The sequence below is a fragment of the Tenebrio molitor genome, chromosome 7 (assembly GCF_963966145.1).
Source record: "Tenebrio molitor chromosome 7, icTenMoli1.1, whole genome shotgun sequence".
Lineage (NCBI taxonomy): Eukaryota > Metazoa > Arthropoda > Insecta > Coleoptera > Tenebrionidae > Tenebrio > Tenebrio molitor.
Window position 1 is genome coordinate 2,692,502 of NC_091052.1, and position 10,587 is coordinate 2,703,088.

General features: G+C 34.2%; 3 protein-coding genes across 5 annotated transcripts; 2 read left to right on the forward strand and 1 right to left on the reverse strand.

Moving 5' to 3' along the window:
- Window positions 1–1,054: 1,054 nt before the first annotated feature.
- Window positions 1,055–5,947, reverse strand: LOC138135935 (non-structural maintenance of chromosomes element 4 homolog A-like). 2 transcript variants are annotated; one of them, XM_069054936.1, is made up of 7 exons: window positions 5,805–5,947; window positions 5,617–5,742; window positions 5,337–5,566; window positions 4,878–5,286; window positions 4,714–4,829; window positions 2,963–4,662; window positions 1,055–1,221 (listed from the first exon to the last, which is right to left on the reverse strand). In XM_069054936.1, the coding sequence occupies exons 2-6, from the start codon at window positions 5,726–5,728 to the stop codon at window positions 4,609–4,611; spliced, it is 921 nt and encodes a 306-aa protein (XP_068911037.1). In that variant the 5' UTR covers window positions 5,729–5,742; window positions 5,805–5,947; the 3' UTR covers window positions 1,055–1,221; window positions 2,963–4,608. The 2 variants fall into 2 exon arrangements, with proteins under 2 accessions (XP_068911037.1, XP_068911036.1); XM_069054935.1 differs by lacking the exons at window positions 4,714–4,829; window positions 4,878–5,286; window positions 5,337–5,566; window positions 5,617–5,742; window positions 5,805–5,947 and adding exons at window positions 1,271–1,438; window positions 1,488–1,621; window positions 2,130–2,308 and having other exon boundaries at window positions 2,360–3,265.
- LOC138135939 (dnaJ homolog subfamily C member 25 homolog) lies at window positions 3,446–4,696 on the forward strand. Its single transcript, XM_069054942.1, has one exon. It carries the CDS (start codon window positions 3,446–3,448, stop codon window positions 4,451–4,453), a length of 1,008 nt encoding a protein of 335 aa, XP_068911043.1. The 3' UTR covers window positions 4,454–4,696.
- Window positions 5,948–5,992: 45 nt separating the features above from the next.
- Window positions 5,993–10,569, forward strand: LOC138135925 (hepatoma-derived growth factor-related protein 2). 2 transcript variants are annotated; one of them, XM_069054914.1, is made up of 8 exons: window positions 5,994–6,473; window positions 6,528–6,671; window positions 7,541–7,671; window positions 7,728–7,950; window positions 8,004–8,200; window positions 8,258–8,374; window positions 8,570–8,800; window positions 8,852–10,569. In XM_069054914.1, the coding sequence occupies exons 1-8, from the start codon at window positions 6,385–6,387 to the stop codon at window positions 10,006–10,008; spliced, it is 2,289 nt and encodes a 762-aa protein (XP_068911015.1). In that variant the 5' UTR covers window positions 5,994–6,384; the 3' UTR covers window positions 10,009–10,569. The 2 variants fall into 2 exon arrangements, with proteins under 2 accessions (XP_068911016.1, XP_068911015.1); XM_069054915.1 differs by lacking the exon at window positions 6,528–6,671 and having other exon boundaries at window positions 5,993–6,473.
- Window positions 10,570–10,587: the final 18 nt, after the last annotated feature.

Sequence of the window (10,587 nt, forward strand, 5' to 3'; positions counted from 1 at the left end):
GATGGTTTATTAGTGAAACCAAAATTTCAAATTAACTGCTATAATAAAGACCGTTTATTTTGCAAAGATTTATTAAGAAAATGAAACAATGAAATTTCCATTTTTATTTCTATTTTTTGTCAGCAATTGCTCCGTTGTCTATTTACCACCGGTCGCCAATGGTCAGATTATCCTTTTGATAAGATTACAAATACGCCACACGCCTAAGAGGATTACTACATCATATTAGCTTGTGTGGTGAACTGGTATAAGAAAAATGGCAAAAACACGAGTTGTCGACAAAATTTTGTCTGATTTGATAACTAATAAAGTACCTATCATTTAAAAATTATGTCGATAAATAAATGTTTATTATGTATAGAAAATTATTTATAAAAACGATTTTTTTTTACTATTATACATACATAGGTAAATACCTACATACTCGTATTTGAAAACGACAAACTCCTTCAAAATAAAATAACAAAAAATGTTAGTTTAACCTGTACGCTATTTAACTAATCAACAAAAACACGCCGCAATAATTCACCGTTAGATATCCCTTTTTATTCATTCTCATGTTTATTCTGGTCACGTTGGACTTTTTGTAATAGCATTTTTGGCTCATCAAACTTATTATTCAGATTTTCGTGTCACTGTCAGCATTACGATGTTGTACGTTTTAATTTAATCCAGAATGTCTGTTTTTTTTTTTTTGGTTTAAAATGATCATTAAAAATGATTTGTGAACGATGATTTCTTCTTGCCATTTTCTTTGCATGTACTCGTACATTCACAACTCCCGGCAGCTTAGATTGATCAGTTTACCATGGAAACGGCTCCATTAAATTCTCCCAGGTAATCCATTCATGAAATAACTTGTATGAATGCAAGGATACAAATCTGAAATGGATTCTCAATCAGTTCTGATTTCGCGGGGAGTTATAAATACAAGTATCATTTCATAAAATACTAAATTAAGTAAATACAAGTCGAGTTAATGATACAACCCACTTGAACTTTATTCAGTCTGGAAAAAAAATCAATGTGTCGGAAGGGAAAAAAAGTACCTAACTAATGTAAAAATAAAGTGTATTTTTTAAAAATTCAACATACAAGGTATTACATTTCCCTAACAGGTTCTATATTTAACAGATGCAAAGCAGTATGGAATACCTGCTGAACTGCCTTTAATAAGTAAATCCTTGCATACAAGACAGGAAGTAGATGATCCTTTGAACTCTGGAAAAAAGATTAATAACAAAAATAAATCTTAACAAAACTAACTTACAGTCAATATTTTTACTCTTCTGTAGTAAATACTAAACGTGGACGATAAATTTGACAAAAATAATATCAAATTGTGAAGATTTATAGTACCCAATTTAATGTCACAAACACAACTGATAACGACTAGAGGAAATTGCAAAATGTATATAAATATCATTTCCCACTCTTCCTAAAAAATACCCGATTAAAATGAATCTTTCTGAAACAGATGTACTTACTGGTTGATTGAGTAACGTAAAGTCGATTTTATCTATTGAAGGCAAACCAGAATATACTTTACTTGAAACTCGACTATCAAATTCCTTAAATAGGGCTGACAATCTTGCACAATTATAAAATATAAAAGACGGACCTTGAGGAAAACATAAATTCAGCAAGATAAGAGTTGAAATTTGCCGCCGATTAGGAAAGAACATTTTGACGGCTTGTTTGCAAACGCTATCAGTATCAGTGGTACAGAAATCTAATTTTTTTTTGCATATTGATTATGAAAGTAGACTTTTTTTTAACAAAAAATCCTAATGAAATGAAAATCATTTTATTCGATTAATTGTCAAAGAATATCTACTAAGCATTTGTTTTATTTTATTTTGCATAAATCCTTTTAAGTAGGCCAAATTTCTCAACTTATAACAATATGCAAAAAAATGTCGTGTACACGTTATGAAATTCTCTTTTTTTCAATCATTTGCTTGATTAACTCGGGCTCCGCACTCGTTAATCAAACTGCAAATTCATGAAAAAAAGTATGACTTTCATAACTAGTTGTCCAATATATTATTTAAATGTTCTCCTTTATTTTCTTTGGCTTTAAAACTAATTATCACAAAATGTTCATCACTTTAAAACAATACACCTACCTTTGTTGGCTGTTTGCAAACTATTCAAAGTGATTTTTGTCGTCTTATGACACTTTTTTTGTAACAATTCCATTATCACCGAGGCTTTTCCTAATTTTTCAAAATAGTCTTTCCATGATGATTTTACTTGAATTCCATACTTGTGTTGTGCCATTAACTGCATGTCTAATGCTCGTTTTCTACAATATTAAAATGTAACAAGACCAACAATTTGCATTTGTGTAAATTACTTATGCAACTCAATTGCAGTTGTTTTTGCATCTTTAATGCCAGCCTCATTTAGAACTGATCCACAAACTAATACATTTTTTTCTTGTTCATTTGAGTTTAATTTGATTTTAACATTGTAATTAGCCTCTAAACTACCATCACTTAAACAATTTATAATATTTGATGCAACACTTTGAATAGTATGCACTCTCAGTTGTGTAAGTGACATATTTTCACTGTCACAATGTAAACTATCATCTACTGTAATTGCTATTCTCTCTTGAAAATACTTAGGTAAACCATAATTACTTTCCTGAAGTACTGTTGTAATACACAAAGTTATCACAGCTGGTCTATTTAAATATAAATGAACATCATTATTTTTTACTTCACATTTTTTAATTGTGAGACACCAACTTTTGCTTTTTTCTATGAGTGACTCAAGATGAGCGTTTAATTCTTTACCAGGTGATAACAAATCAAAAATGTTATGTTCACCATCTCGATTAAACTTCGGTTTGTCCACAATTTGAGTCCAATTTTTTATATTTAAAGGGAAACTGATATCACCCAGCTGATCAAGTTTTTTAGAGTGTTTTCGAATTATATTACCACTAACAGACCTGCTTCCTGTCAAGTACTCGTGTAAATCTTCAATGAAAATTATAATAAAACTCATTTTAGGTGCAAACTTTAATCTGCTTTAATCGGAAGAAGTTTATAAACACTTGCACTTTTCACCATGTGATTTACCTAACCTCAAATCTAACATGTCATAATAACTAATAAGCGCATTTCAACTCTCAAGATTTGACTCTTGACCCATTCCTAGCTAAATAGGAAGACACCGGATAATTTTTATTGCCGTAATTTTGTAAAAAGAAAAGTAAACAGAAAATGAAAATTCATTTGTACCTCTCACTTTCTAGTGAATTTCACTAGATCTGGGGAATTTTGATTATTGAAATACACGTCTTCGTCCGTTTCGAATTGCGATGACACTTCTTGCTATGATAGTTCTACGACATGATTCTTTTTGTAAACATTTAAACGTGGCTGTTTAGTAGTGTAGTATCTGAAACGTGAAATTATTTAATGTGCCAAAAATGATATCTGGAACTTTGTCGTTTACGATAATTTTAATTGTGCTGCACGGGTTAGAATCACATTGCCAGTTACTTGAAGGAATATATTGTGGAAAAAGCAACTGTTATGATATATTAGGAGTTACCAGAGAATCAACCAAAAATGAAATCGGCAAAAACTACCGAAAACTAGCCAAGCAATACCATCCTGACTTACACCGAGAAAAAGATGCAAAAGAAAAAGCAGAAGAACAGTTTAAAATAGTGGCAAATGCATATGATATTCTTAAAGATGAGGAATCGCGTTCTGAATATGATGATATGTTGGATAATCCAGATCAATACTATGCACATTATTATAGATATTATAAGAGAAGAATGGCACCTAAAGTTGATGTCAGAATTGTTCTAATTGTTACTATATCAGTAATTTCACTGATACAGTATTATAGTGGTTGGCAGCGTTATGAGACTGCTATCAAGTATTTTATGACTGTTCCTAAATATAGAAATAAAGCTTTGGATATAGCAAAACAAGAAGGTCTTTTACCAGATGAAAAAAGGGGTAGCAAAAGTAAACATAAAAATGTTAAAGGAGTTGATCACATCATTAAAAAAGTCATTGAAGATAAGATGGACATTAAGGGTGCTTATGCAAAACCAACTATTAATGATATTTTATGGATTCAATTAATTATTTCACCATACACAATTGCAAAATATATTTTTTGGCATCTGTCATGGATATGGAGGCATACCATACTTAGACAACCGTATAGTGAGGAAGAAAAATTATATATTATTAGAAAATATTTAAAGATGGGCCAACATCAATTTGACACCCAAGAAGATGAAAGAAAACAAGAATTTTTAAAGAAAGAACTGTGGATTAAGGAAAATTTTGATAAATGGTTTAAAGATGAAGAGGAAAATGCCAAAAAACAATTAGCTGAGAGTAACAAATATAAACAGTATAGAAGGTACTTAAAAAATCATGGTGTTGGAAGAATGACTTTTGACGATTCATAATATCTTAACGTATCTAATTTTGTTTTAATGTTGTTAAATTTTTAGCTACAATTGGATTATAAGGTTTTACAATAGGTGGGATTTTTCACCAACTTGTGTATATTTTACTTTATTTTTATTTATTTATTAAGCAATATTTAAAATTGTCAATCATTTCATTGTTTACTTTTATTTTTATACTTTTGGATATATCCTTCCTTTTTGAACATCTGTGAAATAATAAAATAAAAAATCTTCCTGTAACATTTTGTTTAAATTACCTCCCACTCTGGAATTGTTATGACTGAAATTATCTGTGAGTTAACACCACCTTCCTCGCGAAACGCTTTTAATTGACGTTTTTTAATTGGCTTAATATATGGTTCTCCCTTTCGATCTAAAAACAAAATATAAAAGTATACCACAAAAAAAGTGTTGATACTACCTAGGTCAATATGTGCTCTGCCATCTCTTACTAGAAATGAACAGTAAAACATATTTTCAACAGTATTAGAAAAACTACTGGTATCTATTACATAATCATAATACTTAATTGGTTCTTCATTATTTTTTTCATAATATTCAGTCAAAACATCATACAACACTTTCACTATTTCATCAATGCCTTTCTCCACTTTTTCCAAATTAGTAACTTTTTCTGGCTCTTTTCTTTCAAATTTTTCTTTTCCTTGTTTCTGTCTCTCTTTCCTCTGCTTAGGTTTAGGTAGGTTTTGTAAATCATAAGTACCATAAACATAATTATATTCAGGAATTTGGGGGACTATATGTTGTGCATCACTTAACAGTTTAATTAAACTTTCTGCTTCAAATTCACCATCTTTACAAAATGATATCTAAAAATATAAACTATACTCTTACTCAATAGTAGTTTGCTGATATTTACAATTTTATCAGCAAATTCAGAAGATACATAAGTTGAAGTGTTAACATCAACAGATTCTATACACTTCACCAACACATTACTTGCTGAAGATAACACCATAGAATCTAAAAGAGTTTCATCTGGATGCTGGTATCTTTCACTTATGTTATGTTCTACTTCTATTGTGTTTACTTGTTTTATAATATCTCCAATTTCTTTAACTGTTTCCAATCCTAAGTCTTCATTTTCCTCTAATATTAAAAATGAAAATAAAGAAGTAACAAAGATTTATATACTTTACGGATTCCCTCAACTTTATTAAGCAAATCTCTATAGCATAATTTGCGTTGCTGACTGGTTCTCCATGTTACAGTAGTATTATTATTTTCATGATCTGAATCTGAGCTGGCCATTTTTATTGCTTAATCTAAAAAAGGAAAAGAACAAATTAACTGTCAATTGCTTACAACCTGTGTTATAATTGATTACAAGGTGAAAAACGTTGTTTTTGTTGGAAATTTATCGAATTCACTTTTAACTTTTTCCTCTCCAATTTTTTGGGTTATGTTTTTCGACATTGGTGACATTGGTTGGTAATGTTGGTACTGGTAGTCACCTGGTAGTGACATTGTTGACATTTAAATTGGGGATTTTCGTTGTCACTTTTTATCATTGCATTTTTGTTTTGATTTGACGTTTGACATTTCAGTTTGGCGAAGTTTGTGGAATGTTTGTGTTTAAATGTGCTGGGAGTGGAATTTCGTAAAACCCGGAAATAAATGTTTGTCCATTTTAAATATAATTTTAAATGAACATTGCAGTTGAATAATAAACAATGTTTAAAAATAGCCGAACGTGTTCTAGTTAGGTGTGACCCTATTAACCTATGTGGCCCTCGAGCATGAATCAGAAAAGTCATGCACTTTACTAATGGTTAAGAAAAATGTAGAAAACACACGTTTCAGTTTCCGATCGCGTTAAATACAACCGTGTCGAAAAAAGTATGGGGTCTTAACCTCAAACATGTCTTCGCAAAATGTAAAATATCCGTTTTGCGGTAATTAAAGTCATGTGGACAGTCTTTTTATCGGTGGGTGTATGTATTACTTTAGTAATGTCGTTGGCGTTGTGTCTGTGCTGGAGGAAGAAGTCGCCTAAGTAAGATTTTAGATTGGAGTTCAGTTTGCTTGAAATACACGTTTGTTTTTGTAGAAATGACTTGTTAGGGCTTGATGGCATGGTTACTCAAAAAAACCCTGACGAGAATGTTAATCACTTGCCCTCCGCTGCACCCTGCGTTGTTGACGGCGTTAATGCCACTGCAGCTAGTGCTGACATTAATGATTCTAACAAAAGGTACTGTTTTAACTTGTCAATTGTGTTTCATATCAAGCTTTGTGTCGCCGCTTCAAGAAAGGCATTTGCGTTAATTTTAGACTTAATATCCAAAATTAGATTTGAAACAAAACAGGACTTGAAGGCAACAAATGCTATTAATTACATGCAGTGTTTACACTTTTCCAGTGCGCCAAATCAACTAGTATATTGACTAGAAAGCCTATAAAACCATGTTCACATTATGGAAAATATAATTGCGTCAATTATTTGTCAATTAGTTACTTTGCACGTTTCACCCAGAAATTGCGAAAAACTTTCACGAGGCGCAGAAATCGACCTCAAAAAAGACACGACAAAACTTTTTTTTGTTCAAAAAGTAAAATTTGGTTATGAAAGTTTTTTTTTAACGAAAAATAGTAATGAAATTAGCACTTTTTTAACGAAAAATCGTAAAGAAAGTAGTACTTTTTTTAATCATTTTATTAAATTCATTGTCACAGAATACCTACTGTGCATTTCTGTTTTTTTTTTTTTTTTTTAATTTTGCATAACTCCTTGTAGGCCAAATTTTTCAACTTACAAAAAAAATGTCGTGTACATACAACACGTTATGAAAGTCTCTTTTTTTCACTCATTTGCTTGATTAACTCGGGCTCAGCCCTCGTTAATCAAACTGCAAATTCATGAAAAAAAGTATGACTTTCATAACTTTCATACAGTGATTCGTATGTTTTTATTGAATCTTCGTTTGGCATCAAATATTATTAATTTATGCATGTGAAACGGTGACATGGGCATGCTAATGAGATTTTAAGTAAGATTAGAAAATTTTTAATGAAATATATTAAGTTTTGGCGAAAAATAGACTGAAACTGTCTCAATTATAGAAATATTCCTGCCAATAATACAAGAAGAAGCCTGCCAGATATACCTTCTGAACAGGGAACTGCGGTTAACTGGGAACCGGCGGGTGACAACTCATCTGAACACTATGCCACCGTCGGTCAATTTCAGAACGGTACAACATGGCTTTTTCGTAATTTGCTACAGTTTAATACCAATAATTGTTAACAGCTAAAAGACACACGCTGCATAACGGCGTAGAAGCTCGACCCAGCATATCACAACATAGCTCTATGAGTCAAGCCGACGATAATTTTTCCCCTTACGAAAAGGTCAAATATGACAAAATTAAATCCAAAGAGCACCCTTACGCGCAGCTTCAACCCACAACCAGCAGACAAGCCGTTTTAGAAGAGACCAACTTAGTTTGCGAAGAGAGAACAAGTTTGTTGAGGTGAACGTCGTTTATTAAATTTTGTTCTTGAAAAAATAATGATAGGTGTTCAGGCCCGATGGATCCAGTACGTCATCTGAACCTTCGGCGCCCCCGAGATCTAGAAGATCATCTGTCCACAGTGGATTGGCCGTCGACATACCAGCAGCATCTGCTGTAGCTGGAGGTATCGCTGCCAGTCCAGAATTGCCTTACATGACGCCGCCCGTCACCCAACCTAATTTCAGCGGGGATTCCCAGGATTCGTCGAGTACGTGCGGTTTTAAGTGACCGTGCGGTTTAGTCTTAAAAGTTTCTTTGGTTGTAGAGGGTTACACGAGCATAAGTGTACGTGAACCTTTGGCAAACATCATGGCCCAAACGAAAGAAATGAACAAGAAAAGGGAGTTAGACCAGCATTACTCGACCGTGTCGGATGATTCAGGTACGTTGCAATTTATTGCATTTATCTTTGATGGTAATCTTTTTTCGTAATTTATTTTTATTTATTTGCCAATTACTTGAGATAATTTTGATTGCATCAAATTGCACTCGAAAAACTCGTGATTTGGTAAATTGTTTATTCGAGAGACGTTAGAAAATGAAATGAAGTAATAACGCGTTCCGCTCTATTTCGTAGATGACGTGTACACTACCATCCCTGATCCAAACAATCAGATATACACTAGCGAAAGCGAAACGTACGCGCGAATCCCCGCCCATCCTATAACCATCGAGGCCGAGGTCAACCCGACCCCCAGCAGATGCCTGGCAGAGAACGAGGAGTTGTACGACGAACCCGCCCCTCAACCGCCTCCTCCGAGCGTCAACAGTTTGAAACAAGTTGCGGGACACTCTCATTCCAGACAAGGTAAAAACACTTCACAGCTGGAGAAATAACGATAAATAATTTTGTTATCAGCGTCCTCTTCGAGTTCGATTGCGAACGTCGGATCACCCAAACCTGAAAAACGCCAAGCGAATTCTCCACTTCCTCCACCACCCCCCTGTTCAAGCTTCGACTTCAGTCAAACACCTCGAAATCTAGATGATCTCTACGCGAAGGTGCACAAAACCAAAAAAAAAGAGGATTCCGACGGGGAAAAAACGCCGGAAAAGGGGAAGAAAAACGGGGATAACGCGAGCAGAAAGTCTGTGTCGAGTTGCAGCTCTTCCGAGGATAAGAAATTTGCTCCGGCCGAACAAAGGCACAAGGAGCACAATTACGAAACGTTGAGAAAATCGAATAGGGATTGCAGCGATCCCGGGTACGAGAGGATCCGGCACGAGGAACCGGGTTATGCCAGTATTAACGGACCGGAGAGTATTACGAGTTCCGATCCGGGTTATGAAGTTCTAAAGCAGAGACCGTCGTCAGAGATCGACCCCAACTACGAAGAATTGCAACATCGAAGTTCGAACGCCAGCGAATGTGCCGGGTATTCGAAAATCAAATACAACAACACCCTCACCGACGGCTATTCGGTCGTCAACAAACAAAATAAAAGCGACGAGAAGTCGAGGACGTCGAGCAGTTACGGCAGCAATTCGCAAGATTTGAGCTTAGACGAGCCCAATTACGAAAGCATGCCGAGCGAATCTCTGTCGTCGGATCATAATTATGCAGCCTTAAAATCGACGGGGAGCGAGTCGGATCCCAATTACGAGTCGGTAAATCAGAGCGATCCGAATTATGAGAGCGTGAGGGATTTAGAAGAGCCTCCTTACGAGCGGTTACACGACGGGGATTCGGGCTCTGACGTTCAGGGGTACGAGAAGGTCAGAGGACGCGGTTACGAAAACATCGACACGTCGGAAAGCTCGAATGGAGCTGGTGGTGATGCGAAATCTCAAAAATCGGGGCCGCCCTACGAACATCTAAACAATGATACCGATTCGGAAATACCTGGTTACGAAAAAATCAAAAGTAGCGCGAAAAACGAAAATGCGTCTTCTAGCGTAGATTCGACGAGCAGCTCCGACAAAAGCGACTCAAATTTTTCTACCGTTAAAGGCGATAAAGCTAGTACAGCGAATTCAAACAACATACTTGAAGAAGACGCAATTTTTCAAGTGTGAGGTTCAGTATTGTGCCTACAATTTGGTGCTAATCATTTTTATACCAATATAATTTTCAAACAGTGATATAGTTTCATAGAAAAATCGTTTTTAAGGATTTTAAAAATTCGATCTAGAAGTAGTGGTTATGAGAATTTTATCTGTAGTTTTATTTTGATGTTGTGATCACTAAATAGGTAGAAATCACATTTTTTGAAGAGAAACAAGGCATGTATACGTATTAATAAATGATTTGTTGACGTTTTTAACGAAATTAATTTTTAACTACATGCTAAAGTAGCGTAACGCGTCCGTTACATGCGAAAAAATGCCTGTGCTCGCATCTTGGCAACTACTTATTACGCAGACTATTTCTTTGTCTTCCACACGATCGATTGCCGAGTGCCAAATAGTTTTCGACAGCTCTTTATTTCCCATCTTAACAACCGACTGCTTTGAAGGATTCTAATGTTTAGTTACAAAATCGTTGCAATATTAAAGATTAATATATTTAAAACTTTATTTATATTTTATTTTGTCTATTTATTATCTAATATTTTTAATAAAATGTTTTTATACAGCTCTACATTTTATTGCGGA

What these genes read in the sequence shown, in the direction of transcription:
- LOC138135935 (XM_069054935.1), bottom strand. Translation starts at nt 3,018, where the DNA reads ATGAGTTTTATTATAATTTTCATTGAAGATTTACACGAGTACTTGACA. An exon ending in ACTGCAATTGAGTTGCATAA is followed by an intron (nt 2,309 to 2,359) that starts GTAATTTACACA and finishes TTAATATTGTAG; the next exon opens with AAAACGAGCATTAGACATGC. An exon ending in TTACGTTACTCAATCAACCA is followed by an intron (nt 1,439 to 1,487) that starts GTAAGTACATCT and finishes GGTATTTTTTAG; the next exon opens with GAAGAGTGGGAAATGATATT.
- LOC138135939 (XM_069054942.1), top strand. Translation starts at nt 3,446, where the DNA reads ATGATATCTGGAACTTTGTCGTTTACGATAATTTTAATTGTGCTGCAC.
- LOC138135925 (XM_069054914.1), top strand. Translation starts at nt 6,385, where the DNA reads ATGTGGACAGTCTTTTTATCGGTGGGTGTATGTATTACTTTAGTAATG. An exon ending in TGGAGGAAGAAGTCGCCTAA is followed by an intron (nt 6,474 to 6,527) that starts GTAAGATTTTAG and finishes TTGTTTTTGTAG; the next exon opens with AAATGACTTGTTAGGGCTTG. An exon ending in GACCGTGTCGGATGATTCAG is followed by an intron (nt 8,375 to 8,569) that starts GTACGTTGCAAT and finishes TCTATTTCGTAG; the next exon opens with ATGACGTGTACACTACCATC.